The sequence below is a fragment of the Fringilla coelebs genome, assembly GCF_963513975.1.
Source record: "Fringilla coelebs genome assembly, chromosome: 2".
Taxonomy (NCBI): domain Eukaryota; kingdom Metazoa; phylum Chordata; class Aves; order Passeriformes; family Fringillidae; genus Fringilla; species Fringilla coelebs.
The window spans coordinates 71,314,209-71,336,906 of NC_140029.1; the positions used below are offsets into that span (position 1 = coordinate 71,314,209).

Genomic DNA, 22,698 nt, shown 5'->3' on the forward strand with positions numbered 1-22,698 from the left:
TTAAAATATGCAAACTTTTTTCCAACAACGGATAAATAGAGAACTAAAAAGTGAGGCAGGAAGAAATAAGGCTGACCTTAACACATGAGCAGGCAAGAAACATCTCTCAGAGACCATCAGTAAGAATACTGTCAAAGACTTGATGGAGGAAAATAAGTAATAAAGCAGAATTTGTTAAGATGTGGGACTTCTGTCCTGTGCTGGGATTCAGCTCAGCATCTTGGAAGGGATACGTTGCCACAGAAGCCATAAACAGGTTTTCTGTTCACAGGTCCAAAGCAGGTATTTGAATGATCTACCCTGATTCATGTCTGTGAAACAAATAATGTCAGTGCTGGAACAATACCGAAAGGAAACAAATGGCAGCTGTGTGGAGGAGCTGTTGTGATAAGCTGGGCCTCTGGTGATCTGTTGAAACAGAATTGGAAGATTGCCCTGTAATACATTGTGAGCTGTGAAAATACCAAGACAGCAGCAAATTATGTTGTTGTCTTGAAAACATGAATACATACTTAGGAAGGATTAAAATCCATGTCACTACTGGAGACAGGTTGTTTCCAGCTGATAGAACACATACTATGAAAGCTTGTTAAGGGGCTAGGTGATAAAAGTGTGAGACATCAAAGGTCTGCAGCAACAGATGCTGAAATGAGAATCTGGCAGGCTGTGCCTTTTGACGTGGAGATAAAACTTTCATTACTTTGACTGCAAATGATGGAACAGCAATTACTCTTGACTGTAATTTGCTGTGGACATTTTCAGATAGTAGTGTGTAAATATATGTTTGTTTTCCTGAGCACAGCCTCTGCACCCCAGCATGTCAAAAGCAACAACTCTTGTTATTTTAGTCGCACGTGGCCGTACAATTTGGAAGTTTCAGTATGCAAACTGAACTGTGTGCAAACTGTGTGAAACAGTTACTTTGAAAACATTCATGCAAAGTACATTAGGTACTTTGAATATAGGGGTAAGAGTATAGGGCTTGGATTTTCAGTCTTCTTATTGCATTACTTTCTGATATGCTCAGTTTGTTTACATACATTGTCCCAGTGTTTGCCAGCTGCCATGGTTTTCTGGCTTTTATAGAATTTTACATTCTACTAATGAAACCTTCATATTGCCAATGCGTATGCTATGCTAATGAATGCTTTGGGACCTAGATGATATGTTTATATGCAAAAATTCTTTGAGAGTTTGCAAAGTCAAGTAGGGCATTCTGCAAAGGCAGAAATACTAAGTTCATGTCTGAGTCACTGAGCAAATGGCTGCTGTGCTCTTCCTGACTGCTGTGAGACTATAAATCCTGTGCCAGAGGCAGGGATGGAAAGGAGGGAAGAATGGGATGCGTGACTTAATTTCACATCACGAAAGGTTGCAGTTGCCACAGTTGGCTGATCAGAGGCCTGTGATTTAAGTGCAAGCTTTGCTGAGTTGCAGACCTGGTGTCTGTTTAAACACTTTGAAATAGTGGTTTATGTTGTATGTTCTCTTGATGCTGAATGTGTAGGGACCATAGATTGATTTTATGCTTGACTGTGTGCTGTATTCCTTTGGAAGGACATGTGATGTTGCCTTCTACTGGCTGTTCAGCTGCTCTTGGCTCTGGATGTTCATCACTAAAGGTGCAGTTGCAGCAAGTTTAATTCTGGTGTGGTTGCTGTCAATCTGCTGTTGGAAGCTGCCATTAGTAATATTTCCTGTTGGTAGAATGTCATCATCTTGTGGCAAGTGTCTTTGCCAATATGAAGCTTGGGGTGCTAAAGAAGTAATGCTTTTGTGGGTGGGGGGTGATGGAATGCTCAGCCTTCTCAGCTCTCTACAGCTTGAACGAGGTCTTTATCAATAGCTCTCTAGTTCATCAGTGCTGGCCCTGACCTGTGCTGTCTTGATGTTCTGAGGTCAAAACAACTATATATATAAATAGAGAACAGAATATGTTTTGGGGTTTTTTGGTCTGTGGTACTTAAGAGATCATCTCAGTTTAGTGAGCAGGTTTCCTCAGTCTGTATGCAGTGCTGAACTTCCCTCTCCTGGTGTCCTGTCTAGCCCACAGCCGTGCACATCCAGGAGTTCCTCACGCTGCTGGCCGTGTGTCATACTGTTGTTCCTGAGAGACAAGGAAATACCATCATCTACCAGGCCTCCTCTCCAGGTTGGTTGTTGCTTTCTTTTTCGGGAGGGAAGGGAATGAGTTGAAGGAGTGGAAGTAGATGGAAGGAAGGTCCATAAACCTCCAGGTCATTTCAAAGGTCATTGATTTTGAAAGCAAAATGTCCCCCATGATGCTAGCAGTAGATCTGGCATATTCTGTAATCAGTACACACTGTTTATGAATGCTTCCTACAAAACCACATAGTCCGTGATGTTTCTTTAGAGATAGGCTGGGCTTAGGATCGCTTCCATGCTCATGAGACGATGTACTCTTTCTGCAAGGGGGAAAGTAAAAGATGTGAGTGTGTAGGAAGCAATGATTTGTTTCTGCATGAGCAGTTACTTTATTGGCCTGACTACAAACTGTCTTTCTTGATCTAGTATCTGCTTAGAGTAAGCTAGGAAGCTATCAAGTGCTGATAACATGACACTATACAGTCAAAACTTTCAGAGTCTTGGCAATATTCCGGCCTGCCCTTCACCCATTTTTTTATTCCTTTCAGTTGGCACAGACAGAGCTAGGTGGAGCCAGATTGAGGAACGTTGCTCTCCCTTGAATTTATCTCTGTTAGTGAAGATATTTCTAGAATTGCTGTAATGGTGTACTGAGTGATGAAGCAGCCTCATTTCTTATTTATGTCTTAATAGGGTGTCTGAAAAGTAGGATAAAGAGCTCCCCTAAGGAAGTTCTGGTCAACGTGATGAGCCGTGAGGAGAGTAAGGGATCTGTAGAGACATGAGGGTTGAATGAGGCTCTAAATCCACCTATATGATGGTTGTGCTTAATGATGCTTGCTCCTTAAGGAGGCTCAGTAATTATCTATGGGAGGCACAGGTGTTGGCTCTGACTGCAGCTCTGTTATTTGAGCTCTTAATAACACTGGCCCAGTTGAGTCTCTGGAAAACAGTGCTGTATTTCTGTAGTACCTGAACTTAGTGCCTTCCCAGCAGAAAATGGATCAGACACATACTGTAGGAATTTAAAATAACAGAGCTTTGATCTTGCTTTCAGAACAGGTATTTCACCTTTTTCATGTGGAAAAGTATGACACCTCCACGAGAATAGAGTTCAATGCTTCAGTAGTTACCGAATATCTTACAAAGATGAAGTACTAGGGTTGTGTAGTTGATGTTGCATGGCCTTTGTAGGACTAAAGTGTTGAATGTTTCTATGGAAGGGTGTGCAGAACTGCTCTTAACATCCCTATGGATGGGAGTCCACAGGAAAGGGGATTCTGTTTTGGCAATCTGCCATATTGAAATATGGGTTTTGGAGGCCTATTTAACATACCAAGTTAAATTCAAGCTTTTTTTGGTTTTGTTTTGGCAGATGAAGGAGCGTTAGTGAAAGGAGCAAAAAAACTTGGTTACGTCTTCACAGGACGGACTCCCCACTCCGTTATCATTGATGCGGTAGGTGGTGGATGGGCATGGCACAGACTGCCACGCTCCTGCAGGGCATACAGGTGTTTTCTCTAGTCCCTGTCAGGGCCCTTTTCGAGGGCCTTTAGGATCCTATATGCTAAGGGCTTATGTACACTGAGAGAAATTGTCTGAATCTATTTTAAGATGCAAAGTCCTTTGCCTCTCTATGTGGCATGGGTGATAGGAAGTTGCAACCTTACATGGGAAATGACAGCAGCTGTTCCTGAAAAATGTTTCCTTTGTCCAGGAAGCACAGATGGGAGCATTCACATTAGAAGGAAATTAATGTGTCTGGGAGGTTTTCTGACTGTTATGTTTAATGCTGTTCTTCTAAATGTTTCATTTTTTTTTTCTTCTGAGTAAGACCTGCAATAGAAGATGTATCTGCTTGACAAGCTGTGTACACAGGGGTGCACAATTACTGGATTGCAGTTGGCACAGGCAGCCTCAGACTCGTGGGGCCACATTCAGACTCAATTTTCAGTCTAAGCTAAAGTGGCTCCAGATTTACACAGATGCAGCTAGTAGGGTGCTTATTAAGAATAATGAGTCTTTTTTTCCTTCCCCTCAGGTATGCTCCCTTTCAAAGTTCTTGGTACACTGCCGAGCTAAGCACTTGAAAGATATCTTCTAGGACTTGTCACAAACTTTTTGCAAATTCTCAAATTGCTTCTTGGTTGAAGGGGAAGAGCTTAGGACGAATAGTGTTATCTAGAGCCACCTAAAGGCTTCTCTCCTCTGCAGGAACAGCCAGTTGTATACTCATAGTTGTATACTAATAATGCCAAGCTGGAGGCATTGTTAATCTATAGCCAGCAATAAAAGCTGTCATTCCCAGAGACTCCTGTCTCTCCTGATTGCCTACATTAGTGGCAGTATGTGGAAAGTGGTTTGGAGGTGCTTTTTAATCTTAGGGATGTTGCTGAATTGCAATGTGCCTTGGACAAGTCTATACTGCAATTAGATTTTACTGCTGCACTTTATGTAACTGCATGCTACAAATGCCACTGGAGTTCCATGACTCTAACTCCTACTGCTCCCTCTGTGCATGATACAATAGGAATGACAGTGTTTTAAAATCTTTCTCCTGCTTTGGGTTGTTCTTGCTCAGCCCCAGCAGAGAGTTACCGGTGATAACAGGAATTTCTCCTCAGCTATTCTTTTTTTTGGCCACGAAAAATATAATTAATATTTTTGTGAATTAAAAGAAAAGAAATACTAACAGAGGTCAGTCAAAGGTCATTGTAATACTAAACCTGGAGGGCGTGCTTATTTTAACTTGGGAAAATGCCTACAGCCTGTAATGCATCTCTTAATGGGTGGCTGTTGAGAACTTAAATATGCAGCATAGCTTTCAGAGCATGCCTAATCAAAAAGGACATTAACTCCTTGTAATGGTGTAGCAGTAGTGAATGAAGGATGCCGCAATACAGGATGTTGAATCAAGTTCATGAAACAGGGCTCTGCGTCCTTTAACCAGCGGAGGGAGCCATTGCCACATTTATTTACACTGGCACGTGTGACAAAGGCACCTGAGCTCAGCTCCGGTGTTTGCACGGGTAAGAATATCATGTAGATTGTACTTAGAATAGTACGCTCTTTCTTTTGTTTTCTTTTGTAGCTGGGGAAAGAGAAAACCTTTGAAATTCTTAATGTGCTGGAGTTTTCCAGGTAAGTTTTCCTCTAATATGTGAAATTCAGGGTCATAAGAAGACTCTTCTTATAAAAAAATGTTACTTGGAATAAAATGTTGCAGCTGATACAGTAGAAAAGCAGAACTTCTTTAATGTTTTGGTCCTACCCCTTCATCTTATTTCTGATGTACTATGAATGAGTTATGAAGTGGTGGCTGTTGGCATGCCATCATTAAACTTTTTCCTGCCACTGCAGCTCTGTTCATTTATTGAGAAGTTGCTGGCCTGGAAGCATCTTGCTGTGACTCTCAGAAATCCTGAGTTGTCCCTTGTCTACTTCAAGAATGTGCTTTGAGATTGCACTTATAGTGCTTCTGCAAATTACTTTTTGAGTAGATGGAAACTGTACCTGGAAGTGCCTCTTCTTAAGAGCCGTGCAAGCTGTGAAAATATAAACATTGCAAGCACTCCTAATTTGTCAGACTCATGAGGATGGGCATTGCTTGGATAGCAAGAAACCTTGTTGAATCCCCTAAGTGACTGGAAATAACAAGGTGCTTTCTCTTTGTCAGTCAATAAAGTGATGTCAGTTTAGATGGTGCTAGTCAGCATTTTTTCCCCTCTTTATTTTCTACTCTTGCTGGGGATTAAAACCTTGAACTCTTGTTCTCTGCTGTCTTTGAGTTGGCTGGTTGTGCTCTAAAGGACTATGTAAAACTAAAGGTAGGGATGATTTGGGTGGGGGGCTTTTCTTGTGTCCTGACTTGCTTTGAAGATTATTCCTGAGTGTTTTCCTCTTTCCAGTCAGAATGTAGCTACTTAAGCTACTTGTGGGAAGTGTCTGAAAAGGCACTGGAAGACTCTTGGAGGGTTTGTGACAAGTTGACCAGCGCCCTGGTGTCTGTGAACAGGAGCAGCTGCAGCTTGCATGCAGTAGGAAAAAAGCTGTCCTAGTTCTCCTCTGTGTAGCCCCTTCCCTCCTAACCACTGAGGGAGTTCTGTAATTAGTTTTTGAAAAGCACACAGAAGTTTCCCGGTGTCATTAGGATGTTGCAGAAATTCTGAGCACAGGTAACTGCTGTCCTTCCAGCCCCTCTTAAGAAAGCCTCAGAAAGGATTTGTTTTGTCTGATGATACGTGCCAAGAGCTTACTTTAGTACACATGGTTCTTGAGCTGTGAATAGTGACTACATTTCTCAAAGCAACCTCAAGAGGAGAAGGAAGATTGCTCTACACTCTGTTTGTACACATTGGCAAAAACATAATGAATAAGGAGGATGCTTCCAGGCTGGTCCTTTTGCTGAGGAAAAGATTTGTATGGAATCACACATTCTTAAGGCTCCCTTGATGAGAGTTGATTTGTTTGCATTTGCCTCTTGGAAGTTGTGGGTTTTTTTCAGTGGCTCTTTTGAAGGAGAGAGTGATAAGTAAAACATCAAAATTTCTAAAAATTATCCTTGCTTGCCTTCCTTTCTTAAATGTTGTTGTAACATATGCTGCTGTCTGCTTTTTTTTTTTTTTTTTTAAGATGTATGCCAAACTTGACTGTCCTGCCCTTGCTCAGGGGGTCTGACTTCTCTCTACGTAGTTCCAACTGTGTGGGTCTGATTAGACCGGTGTAAAGAATTGATAGAGGCCAAGAACTCATCTATACCATGATTGTTTTCTATGATGTTTTTGCTTTCTTTTAAGTTAGTAAGTTAAATAACTGCTCTTGTAAGTGGATGGTTGTTTCAATGTCAGTTATGCCTATACTAAAGATCTAATCAGCCTTAATGATTCCATTTCTAGAGTCCCCAAAGAAATTTTGCTTGAGGAATAAGGAAAAATTGCCACAGAATAATGAGAATAAATGTGAATCCCCTTCTTTCAAGATGATTTTTTATCTTGCTCTTTTTCAAATTCTTGCTTGCATATGGGTGTAAGTCTGGAGTGCTTGCCAATGGGAGACATAGGGCTGAAGCTGGAAGTAGGCAATTTAATATATCTCCTTGTGGTCAAGGGTTGTGGGATCTTAAGTTACTGCTGCTATGTCCCATTTAATCTCAGATGCACGAAACACATCTGAGAAAATCCACTGGCTAGAACAGGAATTAGTCTTTACCACTTTAACTAATGAAAGCAAATATTTTTATTTCAATAGCAACAGGAAGAGAATGTCAGTGATTGTTCGAACTCCGGCAGGACAGCTACGTCTCTACTGCAAAGGGGCTGTAAGTAATTATGCTGCCTAATGGAGAACACTGCCAGTTATTGTTTCAACAGCTGTGGCTGATGCTGACATTTCATGTCTCATACATAATACCTGTTGGCTTTCTGCTTAGGGCCAAGTGATTTAAGAGAGCTGTCATTCCTGCTCTGACTCCTTTTGCAGGCTGGAAGACTGCTAGCCTTTCTACTGCCCAGTGGAAATCCTGAAGCTAATGGGAGCAGTCCTCTTACTGCAAAGCCAGGGCTTCACCCAGCTGTGCAGCAGAAGTTCAGGAGCTGGAGTAAATGCTGTTGTCTGAATTTATAATGCTATATTTATATGCTAAATTTGTTCTCAAGTGGTTGGCTCTTGATCTGGCTTTCTTGCATCTCTGCACCTGCTGTTATTTGTCATCATGACTTGCACCATGTTGTGCTTCTGTCTTCACTGACAAGAGCAATAACTTAGCACAGTACAAAGGCTCCAAAACTAGCATTGTCCACAGCCAGAGAGTGGTTCTAATTTCAGTGGAAAACTATGGAGCTGGCTTTTTGCAACAGGGAAAAATCTCTTTCTGACCTCTCTGAGGATCTTGTTTGCTTGAATTTGTCAAGACATACAGGTCAGTGTTCACTGCTCTGCTGCTTCCATTTACCTCCCCTGATTTGATAAAGATGTGCTGGCTTCTTTCTGGTGTGGTGGAAGTGAATGAAGCCTGCTGCCATTGTGTGGTAGTTTACAGTCCTATGCCTAATAGGACCACACAGGCTTGAAACTTGCTTGTTCATGCCATGCCTGAGTTCACACCATTCTTTGGAGTGTGGCACTGAAAGGGATGGAGAACAGGAGAGTTTTACAAATTCTTGCTATTTTCCATATGAACAGACCTAGATGTACTCATGTGCTGCATCTGCCACTCATGTGAACTGTAAGTTAACTGCCTATTCTGCATTAACTTTTCCACGTTCTGGTAGTCATCCTCTGTCCTGTTGCTTCCATAATAATTAGGTTTGTATGCCTGTCTCTAACGTAGGTCTGTTTACTTAGCTTAAGAGCAGATGTCTGAGTAGGGTTTCTGTATTGCATGTGTAGAACTTGTTCTGGTAGTTATAAACAAAATCCAGAGACTCTAGATATGTTGGTGATGCTATATTTTGATTTCAGCTGTTAATAGGGCCTTTTCAGTTGTCCTTTAATTTACTGATAAAGAAAGCTGCTGCAGGAAGAAGGTTGTTTCTGAGAGAATGTTGTGGTAGAACATGATCAGTGTTTCTGCCTTTTTTTCAAACATCAATAGGAATCTTTTCTGGAAAGGATGCAGGAAAGTCTACTGCACAAGACTGCTGTATATACACCAAGATCAGACATTTGTGTGGTCTGATGGTCAATATATTAGCTTGGTAATTTATAGAGAAGTGTTCTGTTCTGCCCAGTAATGGAGACCTCTTTATGGAAAGAGGGGAGGAGGGCAGAGCGTGCTTCTCTCTCCACTATTTGTAGTGAATGCAGTACCTCTGCCACTGGGCACAATCCAGATTACTCAAATCAGTCTCTAAACCCCAAATATATTGTTAATACAGTTTTGTTTTTGATATTAGCAAGTCCATTCAGGTTGCTTCTCTTGAGCTTGTAAATACACAAATGGCAACTTCATATGTAGACTTACTCTGTTGTAATGAATTTGGTTTTAATAGGATAATGTAATTTTTGAGAGGCTTTCAAAAGATTCCCAGTATATGGAACAAACACTGTGCCATCTTGAATACTTCGCAACAGAAGGTAAGAGAAACAGCATGCCATGAGAATTCAGTTCATGAAATTATTTGCAGCATCTTCTGCATTATCTAAGCTCTGTGGTGTCAACTAAGATGATTGTGAAGATAAATTAAGATGGGGTGTGTTATCAGCAAATTAACTTTAGGTTGACTTCAGCTATAAGGAGGTTTTTGTCTGACTTCTGTGTGATTGCAGTAGGGAGCTGGAATTTGGAAGGAAAAGTGTTCTGTATGTCCGTGCTGAAGGGAAAGGGCATGAGCTGTACTGCCCAGAATAACTCAATTATATTGGAGTTGGAGGTGTTTTTACCAGGGTAGAAGTTGGATACCAACATCTTTTTATGAAGCAGAGTGATAACCTCAATGTGCTGGGAAGCCTGGTAGACTGAAACATCAAAGATGATCTGAAATGGTCTGTGAGGGCTTTGACTGATGTGTAACACCTCTGTTCCCTGGGAAGCTGGCTTTGTTCCCTCTTCTGTGATAGCATGGGATACCTGAGTTATAGTAAAACCATGAACCAGTATTTTTCTTCCAGTCAGCTTTTAAAAAAATTGTTTTTGCAGACTCCCAAAAGTTCCCAGTACTGGAACTTTTGTATTTTATCGCAAAACTCCTTTTTGATTGATTTGTGACAGAAAAAGAAATCATTACTTCTCTATGTTAATTTTTACCTGTGCTCTAATAAATTGGTTTTCATACTTCATGGACCCTCTTCACTATATTGTGTGTGTAGCTCCCATTATTTGTGTGAGTTACATTGGTACACTGAAGGAGAACACAGGCTTGCTAAAAGGAAGCACGGGCTGTACAGGATGTGTGAGAAGTATTATCACCAATCACAGTATGTAGCCCGTTCTTTTATATGATGTTTTTAAAAGTACCTGAAAGGCAAGATTGCTTTCATACTTAGTAAAAAGTTTTTGTCAAATGCTCTCTTGATCTGCACCTGCATTAGTAGCCAAAATGAACCAGATTCGTGGTTTACATTTGTGGAAATCCAAGTGCTTAAAAAAATCTACAGGGAGATTTTGTGGAATCCAGAGTTTACAGTGTGTGTTAGAAGCTTTTGCTGTTCCAGCTTGAGGGTTAGACTTTAGCATTCATCACGTGTGAATGATTTGATGATACTCAATGTAATTTTACTGTGGGTAATGGCTGTCTTCTGTTTTGCAGGTCTGAGGACTTTGTGCATTGCTTATGCTGATCTGTCAGAGAAGTCTTACAGAGAGTGGCTGAATGTCTATAATGAATCCAGTACGGTTCTGAAAGACAGAACTCAGAAGCTGGAGGAGTGCTATGAGATCATTGAAAAGGTAAAACATACTTTCTTGATGATCAGATGCAGATTACCTTACATGTGTATTTTCCAGTGGAATTTGGGTTTTATACAATGAAATAAACTTCTAATTTCATAGATGAGAAACTGGAAGGGTGTTCTTAGATGGTAACCTGTTCAGTCCACAGTTTTCATCTGTAAATCTGAGATGAATTTACAGATAAAAAAATAATTTCTAGTTAAAACCCCTTTTCTCACTATTTTTATGTTTCTGTTTTGTGTAAGCTTGTTGTAACTTGATAAAATAATATATGTAAATTGTTGTGTTGCACCAAGTTCCCATGTACTAGGGTACTGTCGCTATGGAACACAAAAGAACGCAGGCGCACAGCGCCGCTCTCAAGGTGAAGAGCAAAAAAGAGAAGTTTATTTTCTGACTCCAACATTTATAGTTTTCCAAAAGTGACAGTGGATTGGAGGGTGACGGTGCCACCTCTCCAATGACGCTGGACAAACCAACAGTCTATCAAAGTTCTCCTCCTCCATAAAGGAGTGCAAAACAATGAGTTATTTACAGAAAGTGTGTGAGAAAGTTCTCTAAAAGAATGTCAACATCAGAAAGCTTAGAAAATCTTAAAAAATCAGGGCGACATGGTACGAAGAGATGTGTTCCTTTTCATACAGCAGTCAAGTTCAAGGTTTTTGAAGACTGTTGTAGGCACAGTGTAGGGCTCACCAAAACCTGTAGGGACATGGGCTAAAAATATGCTGAAAAGCTGTACTCCGTTGCAAATTGCAGAGCTCTTAATTTTAGAAGGGGAAAGTAGATATCAGAGAATCTATTTGAAAGGCTCATCCTACAGTGAAAGAAACGTTAAAATGCCAACGCTAGAGGCCAGTGTTTCTCTGAGCCTTGTAGGTCTTGCTGCTTTCATGAGTGCTAGTACTTGCACTCTTCACCTGCACAGGTTCATGCTCTTCCCTCTTGCCGCAGGTATTTAATTTTATTTAGTGGTTTCTTTAAAACGTGTTTTGAACTTCAATATCTTCTAAAATTAATGTTAAAATATTGCTTAGGTTCTGGAGCACTGTTTAAGTTAGTTGGGGCAAATTGTAGAATTATAGGATGGCCTGGTTTGGAAGGGACCATAAAAATCATTGAGTTCCAATCCTCCTGCCATGGCCAGAGATACCTTTCACTAGACCAGGTTTCTAGAGCTCCATCCAACCTGGCCTAGAATACTTCCAGGGATGGGGCATCCACAGAGACATTGAGACTAGGATAGGAGCTAACTTTCAGGGGGTAAGAAGAAAGCTCCAGAAACTCTTCCAGTAAGAGCTAAAGATTGGATCTTTGTTTTCCAAGTCATGCCTGAAATGATGTTTCAGTAACAGTGTGGTTATCTCATTGAGTAGCTCCTTTCAGCTTTCTGCTTCTTTCACTGTGCTCTCATAGTCTTCTGTTTTCACCGAGGTGAAAAATAAACATAACTTTTTCTGTACTTTAATATGTGTTCTCAAGCTTTAGGTCGTTTTTGGTCATATACTTTCTGCCTTTTTCACAATTTAGAATCCTGTTTAAGAAAAAAGGGAACCCATGAGTGGGTTGTAAAATTGAAGTTAGGAACTATCCACTGTATGTCTTCCTGTTAATGTTTGCTTACTGGACATGCCAAGAAGCGGGCCTTAGAGATAAACTGGCATTCATGAACTTCAGTGGGTGCAGTGGTAGCTCCCCTGCTCAGGTAGCTCAGCCATGCTGATCCCCTGCTGTCATGTGTAACTTCTTAACAAGTGATTTTGGGAAAAAAAGACCATCTACACTGCGCACTTGGATTATGTTTGTAACCTTCAAGTGTTGCTAGCATTGACAGAGCTGGTGAGGCATTGAGAGGCTGTGGAGTACTAAGGCTTAGTGACTTGCATGAATCAATTCTGCCACCTTTTCAGCTGAATCTCTCATAGCAAAAATGAAACTCTGTGAAGGCCTGTAACTCATGTCAGCTTACACACTGTATGGATAGCCATGTGCCCTTCTGTTCTTTAGATGTGCTTAGATTCATACAAGTGGGAGCTGCTTTTAATGCCCTCTCCATGGAATCATGAAAAGGTTTGGGTTGGAAGGGACCTTTCAAGATCATATCCTTGTACCCCTGTCTCCCACCCATGGATGGGGACGGCTTTCACTAGATCACAACACTCAAATCTCAATCCAGCCTGGCCTGGAACACTTCCAGGAGTGGGTCCACTACTTCTGTGGGCAAACCTGTTCCAGTGTCTCACCACTCCCATCATAAACAAGTCACTTCTTTATGCCTGGACTAAATGTACCCTCTGTCAGTTTAAAACCATCACCCCTTGTCCTGCTGCTGCTGGCCTTGGTAAACAGTCTTTATTAATTTTTCCTATAAGCCTACATTTTATACAGAAAGGTCATGGTAAGATCACGCTGAAGCCTTGTCATTCCCAAGCTGAGCAACAGCAACTTGTACTCCTTCTGTTCATTTGTTTTCATTTCTGTTGAGTAATTTTAGTCCCTGCAAAGAATAGAATATGCTGCCTTTTTCTGTGCAATTTCTGTAATGGTACAGTATACCTAGACTTATTTCTATTTAAGTTGAACATCTTTGCATATGTAAGGAATCATTAAAATTCTTTTAGCAGTAAAATCTGAGTGGACTGTACCTTTTGACAAGATACATTTCTTAGCAATTTTTTTTCCCTTTTTTTTTTACTGCAATGTAGCCAAATTTCCTCAAGCAATTGTTTTAGAATTGCCTGAGAATACAGCTAACTCTGTAGTATTAAATGCACTGTATGAGATATGGATTTCTGGCATACATCTGTATGTTGATTAGAGATACTTGGATTGATTAATGTTCATACCACTTGTATTACACAAATGTAATGATTAGATCCATAAATAGTTGCAATAATTTTTGCTTGGAGGGATTGTATCCAGTCTGTATGTACATTTTATAGGCGGAAATTAGTTTAAATGATGTGATGCCAAAAAATTTTTGTTTCGTGAGCTTAAATATATAAACTGACTACTCATCATGTTGCTATGGTGATTAGTAAATGGTCTAGTGTATATGTTCATCTATAGGCTAACTTTGGACTTTTATAACTTCAATCAATTAGCCTTGAAATGTTGCCATCTTTCTGATCAAAAACATTCTGTTCTATTCTGTACCTCTTGAAATGTGAATTGTATGCAGAGGAAATAGAATAGCCGTACTACAAACTTACTGTGGTGTATATTGCTTGTCAAAGTGCAATATTAGCAGTGAGATGCAACATGCTGTCTTAATTCCTTTTTTGAATATATTCCAAACAGAGATTGATCTTAAAAGAATTTGTGGATTTGTGTTTTTTTTTTTTTTCCCTCCAGGATTTGCTGCTTCTTGGAGCTACAGCCATTGAAGACCGCCTGCAAGCAGGTGTTCCAGAAACAATAGCCACACTAATAAAAGCAGAAATTAAGATATGGATTCTGACAGGTGACAAACAGGAAACAGCTCTCAATATAGGTATCCATCATTCTGGTTACTCTGAATTTGTCTGGTATGTAGCAGGTCACATGCAAGATATGCTGAGTGTGTTTTTAAATAGAATTGGACCTGCTGCTTATAGAGTGGTTCCTTGATAGCAGGGCATAGTGTTGGAGAAGGGATTTTGTAGTGAAGTCTTGTCTTCACTGTGTGTGTGTCAGGCCATATTCTTTTTTTATTATTATTATTGTTTTGAGGCAGAAGGGACTCATCTGCTCTTGGTTAAATGCAGTTCTAATTGAATGAATATATGTAACTTTGCTTTCTGATGGTAACAGGAGAACTCTACCAGGCTAAAGTTTCAGAAATGGTTTTAAAGCTTTTTTTTTTTCCTTTTCTTACTGACTGCCTTTGAATTGAGTTTGGGATACAATGGGAAATACGATAATGCAAAGCATGTATAGTTTACAGCATCTTCCAAACCCTGTCTGTGAACCTAGGTGGATTATTCAAGCTTAAATAACTGACCCAGCTGTCCCCATACAGCACATCTATTAGTATACAGTAAAGATTTGGTAAAGGGACATACCCTGATGTAGGCACAACCCTTGTCATGCCACACCTCCCAAATGTCCCATCTTTGGCAATAGGATGCCATGATGCTATTGTGTTCTTTTTGATAATTTTTCTCCCTATCCCTCATAAGCCTGCCCTGAGAGGGGAAGAGATGGAGTTGCACTCTTGTGATCTGACATCTCACCTAAGTTCAGTTAAAGTGTATTTTATGTTCTCCCAGGAATAGCCTGAAATACACCCAGACCTGGCTGTGTGCAGTTCTAAATGTAAAATTGGTTGCATTATTCATGTAATTAGGGAGTGTTAAAGTCAATATGAGCTCAAAAAGACTGAATAAATAGCTCCTTCAGCAGAAGGCAACCTATGCTGTTAGGGTTCCACAACTGCATTTAGATTTGCAGATTAGTCTGTTTAGATGTACAGGTGTAGGTTAAAAGGAACTTTAACAACATAGGTTGCTTTCTCAAACTCATTCAAGAATCTTTATCAATGATGCTCTGTAAATAAATTATTTTCAGGAAAGTTTTGAGCATTTGTGCTTTTCTTTTGGTCTGTTTTATGTTTTTTTAATTTTTTTTACTGTTTTGGTTGACTCAGAGAACTTTCATGATGCAATCTGCTCGACTAGAATTTTTGTGTGCAGTAGATAACTTCAGAAGGGAAACACCATCTTTTGACTAGTTAAAAAAATGTAGCTACACATTTTGATGTAAGTACCTGGAATAAGTTGCTATATTAACCAACAGCAGTTACCTGAACACCAGTAAATAAGCTTATTCTGAAGACTCTGAAGGAGACTAACTTCCAGCTTTCTCTAAAACTGTTGGTTTGTTGTTTCTTTTATTACAGCAACTTGAGAAGAATAATAATCTCACTTAAAACTTCTAAATTATCCCTTAGTTTAAGGTACAGTTTGGTAGTAAAACTCTAACTTAATTAGCTTCATGTTCAAGTTGGCTTGAAAGTATAAACATGTGGCACTCTTCCAGTTTTTGTGTGTAATCCAATAAAACTGTAATAAACCTTCAACTTAAAACCCAATCCACGTGTGCACTATATGTTTCAGGTATAAATATGCTGTCTGGGGAGTAAAGTGTTTTCACTTTCTCATTGTGTTTGGAGGTTATGCTTCTTGACTCTTGCTTGGAGGTGTATGTGTATTGAGGGATATTTCAGCTCTTGGCAGCTCTGTCAAGGAGCTGGAGTACTTGAATCTCTTGATTCTTTGGTTTACAGAATTTGCATATGTCTTTGTCTCTGGATTGCATTCTTGACTTCTCTGGAGAGCAATGGTTGACCTTCTGTGGGGCGGCTGTATGCTGTTCACTCAGACGGGTGCTAGTCAGTAGTTCTGCAAGTGAGGAGAGTGTTCATGATAAGCTTTAATACTGATCAATCATTTGAATCTAGCTCTTGAAAATGGAACTTCCAGGTACAGAAGCATCTTTAAGCATGATCTGCAAACAGCTATAGAAGGCTTAACTGTGTTCTTGCAGCTTCATCCTTTTCATCAGTCTACAGACCCTGGGTCATCTTTGCTTTTCAGTGAGACAAAAACACCCATAACAGATTTCTATTTGCCATCATCCTTGTGCTCAGCAGAGCACCAGAACTGCTGTATTTCCAGCTAGTAACTTCCCTAGGAAAAGATTTGTTTTCTAGGAATGGGATTATAGTGTTAACTCAAGTGTGTCCCTCCCTGAACCATGAATCCGTCCCTATAGTTGAGCTGAATGCCCTTACCTAGGGTGTGCATTGATAGCTGCCTACAAGCACTGCCTTATGTTTGCTTGGGTTTGAGGTTGAAAAGGACCTTCTGAAGATACAGTCCTCTTGCTCCCTTCCTGACAGGGACATGTTTTGTAAATCAGGTTGCTTAAAGCTCCGTCCAACCTGGCCTTGAACACATCCAGGGACAAAGCATCCATAACTTCTCTGGGCAACCTGCTCCAGTCTTGCTACTGCCCATCATAATAAATGTCTTCCTTATGTCCAGTCTAAACCTACTCTCTTCCAGTAGGAAATTACTGGCCCTTGACCTGCCACTGCAGGCCTCGGTAAAAAGTCTTTCTCAGTCTTTGTTGTAATATTCCCCCTTGTATATTGAAAGGTCTCTCCAGAACCTTCTTTTCTCCCAGTTAAAGAGCCCCAACTCTCAGCCTGTTTTCAGAGGAGGGATGTTCAGCCCTCTGATTGCTTTTGTGTCCCTCTTCCGTACTCACTCTAACAGGTTCCCATCTGTCTTGTGCTGGGGGCCCAGATATGATATTCCAGACAGCGTCTCACAGTGAACTTTTCATCACTTAGGTGCTTCTCAGTAGGGCTGCTTTCAGTCTATTCATTCCCTAGTCTGTCCTGATGGATATTTATGGTTGTTGCAGTACAGGTGCAGGACCTTGCACTTGGCCCTGTGGAATTTGATTAGTTTCTCACAGGCCTACTCCTCAAGTGGACTGAAGTCCCTCTGGGTGGCATCACTTCTCTCCAGTGTTATTTAGGTGCACCATTCAGCTTTGTGTTCTCTCAAGGCTTGCAGAGGGTGTACTTGATCCCTGTCTGTCCCTGGTGTGGCTAGCAAAGGACCAGTCTCAGGACTGGCACGAGGGCCACTACTCATTGCTGGTTTTCATGTGAGTGTAGAACCATTGGCTGTAACTCTCTGGATGCAGGCATCCAGCTGATTCCCTACCCATCTAACAGTACATCCATCAGACCCCTATCTTTCCAGCTCAGAGATAAGAATGCTTCTTGGTGAGCTGTGCTTTGTTTCAGTTGGGGAGACAAGCCATGCCAGCACACTTGCCTGTATCACTGTGCATAGTTTGAACAGGGCATTTGTGCCCTCTCTAAGCACAGAGGATAATCATTCTTCCCTCAGATGCTGCATTCTGTATGCCTTGAGTATGAATGTGCCTGTGGGCTATGATCTTGAACTCTGGTTCAAGTAATCTTTCTCCCAGGACACTTAAAGGGAAATAAGTCCCAGAAGTACCTGATTCATCTGCTTCATGGACTTTTAGTCGGACTTTTAAATTAAAGAGCTAGATATCAACTTACAGGTGTGGGTTGACATTTTATACCTGGCTTTGAACCAGCAGTTGATCTTATTTTACTCAGAAGCATTGACAAAAATACTTATCTTAGAGTGCATTTTTGCTTGCCATGTTAGTATTGCCAGTAATAACTATTACAAAACCATTATAAAACTTCAGACATTTCTAGTAATACTTTAAAGTTACTACTTGGACTCCTACAGTTGCCAGCTACTTTGCTAGATTTTAACATCATCTTAGTCCTGAAAATGTACAAAATATATAAATCCCCTATAAACTCTTGTTAGGGTTGACTTCTATTCTCCTATTCCAATCTTGATCTTTCTGTTTAATGTGATGGTAAGATGCAAAATAGCTTCAGTTGTAGGATAAGTTTTTCTAAGTCCTTGATTTCCAAGATGCACAGCAGAGCAACTGTTTTTTGCAGTATTTTTTTTTTCTTCCAGCTTGACTTCTAGAATGGCATCTTGCTCATTTTGGAAGAGGTAAAGTGAAGCAGTGAGCAGTGATTTAGAAATTACAGGTCACTATTGCAGCTGCTGTTCTAATCAAATGCTACTAGAAAATCCTTTTGAATTCATTATGCTGAATTTGTAACAGCCTACTGCAGGAGACAGCTTTGGCCTAGGGAAAGAGCAACCCTGTTATTTGTAATATTCTCTTTTTCTCAATAAAAATAAGGAAGCATTTTTTAGCCTGAAACTAACTTTTAAAAATGGCCAGCTGACTTGAGAAAAAAGTCAGTGCTTTTCCTGTAACTGTTGGAGGTTTTCTACTGCCGTCTGAGATTTGATCACAGGCAGAATCAGCGGCTGTCTGCAAAGCTTTCGTGTTGTAGGCTGCGCATCATTAGAATATATTTTATCCTTTCCCCAACAGGTGTGAGTTCAGTGTTGAACTGTATTGTTCTCTGAAGCAGAAATTAAACCTAGGCTTGTTAACATGTATTAGTAAGGTTGCACTTGATATTCATAGTCCACACAGCTGTGAAAATGGAGGAGAAACTGAATTTCTGTGGGTAATCAGACCTGCTGCCTGGCTATGATACAAGCATGTCTTCCTCAAAGGAAGGAGAGGGATTTACTTTCTTTACAGAAGTCACACATGCAGACATGTTAACCCTGGATTATACCTACAAAACTAGCCCAATTATAAAAACTCTGTAGCCTGAGGAAATGATTTGCATTGCAATTGATGACCCAGTATGGCCTTTCTAAGGAACCAAGAATCCCACAGATGACTTCATGCCTCAGTTGTTCTCTTGCTCTTGTAAGATATGGAAAGAGGCACTTCATCTTTTTATGGTGACTGTGGCGTTCAGCTTTTAAATCTGTCAGCCTTGCAGTGGTTCTTTATTGGGACATTATTCTTATACTGCAATACCCTCCAGTCTCCAATTAACAAAAGTAAGAGACTTCCCAAGACCCCATTTTATTTGATAGCTATTTTTTAAACTGCTGTAATAGTTTCTGTTTAAAAAAATAGAAATAAAAAATACGTGTATTGAATTTCCTTTTCCCATGTAGCTTAGATGAGCAATAAAAGGTGTGTGCTTCAAATAAATTAATTCTCTGCTATTTTATGAAGCTGACATCACTATGCCAATCCCAAGTGAACTTGCATGATCTTCTAGGATAATGTAGTGGTGTCACTCTGATGCAAGTTGGCATTTGTCTCTTGCTGTTAATATGAGCAGAATTAACCTGTTTATTTTGTAAATGATTAAGCTTTTATAAAAATAAGAGATTTTCTTCTGTCTTGAGGGTTTTTGTTTTGAATTTTGTTGTGCTGGGAAATGTACAGAATTGCCTTCTGGGTCCTCTCATTCTTTCATGTCCAAGTCCCACACTTGTTCAAGAATAATGTAGTCCAGTTACCTTGTGTCTATCGGAGTTGGTAGGGGCTCTGTGAGTGTGATTGATCTGTACTTCTTGATGAAGGGGCTTAGAACCTACCACACTGAACACTCAGGAGTAAAAAATGCTCATGTAAGCTTTGTGTGGGCTAAGGAAGCTGAGTAGAATCAACTGAAAACATGTGTGCACTTCCAGTCATCTGGCATAGATGCAACTGTGCATTCAGATCTGGTCCTGTAATGTGCTGAAGGCAAACCTGCTGTCTTGTAGACTTAAAAAAATAAAAATAATTATGTAGGTCTATAGACTATATTTACAGCATCCAGTTCACGCAGTGTTTTGTTTAATTAAAACATCTCAAGTGATGTGTTTGAAAATGCAGATAGAATGCAGCCAGTATTTCCAGTAAATTTGTCATGTTGGAGTGTGTCCTATACACTGCATTTTACAGCGGTCTGCCTGATAGGAGTTACTGCTCAAAACATAAATTGTCATTTGACCTATAGATGCTTATCTTAAGGTTGAACTTGAAACTTACCTTCCAAAAAGTAAGTCATTGTGTTTTATTGTCTTTTTTTTCCCCCTCTTGCAGGGTACTCTTGCAGACTCATTTCACAGAGTATGTCTCTCATCCTGGTTAATGAAGATTCACTAGATGTAAGTAAGCAAATTGTGATGTAATTCTTGACAGAGGGAGGTGTTGCTAACAAGATGGCAAGTTGTCAGGCTTTCACATTAAGTTTCTCTTGCTTACCCTTAGGGGTAGCAAGACAAACAGTTCATGCTGAAACACAGGTGTATTGTGTAAAGTGTACTCCAGAGGTCTTCAGTCACAAACTGTGCAAATCAAACTGAAGTCTCAGAATGAGCCACTTCTTAGGTGCAGGGGCTTGATTCTGCTGCAAACTGGAAAATCTTCAGCATGCCATCAGGAATATAGTTAAGTTTTGAGGTATAAATATAGGAATAATGTTTGAAGAAAACTTGTTTTTGGGTTTTTTTCTGTCTTCAGTATTGCAGGGAACAGTTCTAACCACACCTGCATTGTGAGCTTGTCCCTGTACAGCAGCTTGTGAGATCTAAAATAAAAAATGTTCTGCAGATGGTTGCCATGTTCTGTATATATGCCAAAATTAAATATAGAAAAATCATATATTTGTACATGAATCTTCCCATGAGGTGTCTTTCCATTTTGTGTGTTTCAATGTCCATATCAGTATTGGATATCGCTTCAATATCTGATTTCTGTTAGAGGTGTTTGTAGGACAGATGAAAGTATCTGGCAGCATCTGACATTTGCATTTAGAATTGGCAGGTTGGGATTGGGTGGGGGATGCAAAGCCTATATCTTGGAGTGCCAGAGGAGTTGCTGGATATCTGTAAATCTGGTTGAAGAGGGTATTACTGCTGTGGCAAAATTATCACCAGCTAAGTGTTATTTTCCAGTTTCCTTGATGTGATTCCCAAATCTTTGTGTGTCAAAAACTTTGGTTGCAGAATCCAGCTGTAAACAGTACTGGAAATTTGTCAGTAAACGTAAAAGCTAGTGGAAGCTGTCAGAACATGAACTTGCACCCCCAGTGTGTTTGCCTGTGCCACCAAGCTGTGTGGTGCACACTGGAGGGAAGGGATGCCATCCAGGGGGATCTGGACAGGCTTGAGAGAGAGGTGGGCCTGTGTGAACTTCACAGAGTTCAACAAGGCCAAATGCAAGGTGCTAAACTTGGGTTGGGGCAGTCTCAAGCACAAGTCCAGGGTGGGAGGAGAATGGATTGAGAGCAGTCCTGAGTAAAAAGACTTGGGGCTGTTTGGACAAAAAGCTCCATATGACCCAGCAATGTGCACTCACAGCCAAGAAGGCTAAAGGCATCCTGGTCTGCATCCAAAGCATCACAGCTAGCAGGTTGAAGGAGATGGTTCTCCCCCTCTGCTCTCATGAGACCTGACCTGAAGTGCTGTGTTCAGCTCTGGAGCTCCCAACGCAAGAAACGCGTGGACCTCTTGGAATGAGTCCGGAGGAGGGCCACTAAGTTGACCAGAAGTCTGAAGCACCTCTGCTAAGAAGACAGGCTGAGAGATTGGGGCTGTTCAGCCTGGAGAAGTGAAGGATTTGGAGAGACCTTATAGCAGAGTATCCAAAGGAGACCTACAAGAGAGCTAGAGGGGGACAGTTTACAAGGGCGTGTAGTGATAGGACAAGGGGGAATGGCCTTAAGGTGCAAGAGGGCAGGTTCAGATTAGATGTTAGCAAGGAATTCTTTGCTGTGAGGGTGGTGAGACACTGGAACAGGTTGCCCAGAGAGGCTGTGGACTCCCTATCCCTGGAGGTGTTCAAGACAGGCCTGGATGGGGCTTTAAGCAACCTGGTCAAGTGGAATGTGTCCCCGCCCGTGGCAGGGGGCTGAAGTTAGATTGTCTTTAAGGTCCATTTCAACTCTAACTTTTCTATGCTTCTATGGGAAAAAAAGGAAATGGAGGGCCACGTCATGTCAGATGAGAAAAGAAATCCCTTACACAGTTTCTGGCCTTTCAAGCGAAGAAAACATTATCATATGATACCTCATGAATATTGAAGGTGACTGATACTTTAGCTCAGATAACCTGTATTTTTCTAAAGCATGAGTACAAACTTGTGGAACTTCTGAACTGGTACATCAGAAATGCTTTCTATTACTCTTGCTTTCCATCTAAAGTAAGTCTATGGGTTTTCTCCAAAGTACTCTTACTGCCATTTTTAATGTAGAATTGGATTCCCTATATGCTTGAATACATAACTTATGTTTTGTTAATAATTGCCTCTAGTTGTTTCACTCTGAGGTGTCTTTCAGTACTTTTATTGCCAATTTTTCAGTATGGGATCTCCATAGCAATATTTATTTCTAACAGAAATTTTGACTTCTGTTCAGCTGAGCCTAAAATCGAAGGTTCTCACAGTGAAATTCTGTAGCATTATATTTAATATATTCCACCTTTGAAATCTATTAATACTAAAAATGAGTTTTTACAAGTTCCAAGTTGAGCTTAGAGCTTTTAAATATTGATACACTTCCCCCTTTGTGCAGTCCCTGTGTGACTTTTCCCTCCCATTTCTGCTCCTTGGCATGCAGCAGTAGGTGAGATGTGATCGAACAACTGTCTTTGCTTGGTTTTGAGAGAGAAGGTTTTTTCTAAATCATGCACTTCAGGGGAAAAATCAATCATTTCTGTTCTCTTCAGGGAACTCCTGGGAATAGAAAAGACTAATCCCTAGCTTGATTCAGCTGA

At 40.5% G+C, this 22,698-nt stretch overlaps 1 protein-coding gene across 1 annotated transcript in view; it reads left to right on the plus strand.

Annotated features, from left to right (window-relative positions):
- The window catches only part of ATP8A2 (ATPase phospholipid transporting 8A2), a gene marked incomplete at its 3' end in the record, with an annotated part of 285,167 nt that overhangs the window by 75,152 nt on the left and 187,317 nt on the right, over window positions 1-22,698 (plus strand). Inside the window, exons 17-24 of the mRNA XM_084201014.1 lie at window positions 2,047-2,152; window positions 3,482-3,564; window positions 5,198-5,247; window positions 7,354-7,423; window positions 9,096-9,180; window positions 10,353-10,492; window positions 13,850-13,988; window positions 20,027-20,091. Coding sequence (XP_084057140.1) covers window positions 2,047-2,152; window positions 3,482-3,564; window positions 5,198-5,247; window positions 7,354-7,423; window positions 9,096-9,180; window positions 10,353-10,492; window positions 13,850-13,988; window positions 20,027-20,091 — 738 coding nt within the window. The remainder of the gene's footprint in view (window positions 1-2,046; window positions 2,153-3,481; window positions 3,565-5,197; window positions 5,248-7,353; window positions 7,424-9,095; window positions 9,181-10,352; window positions 10,493-13,849; window positions 13,989-20,026; window positions 20,092-22,698) is intronic.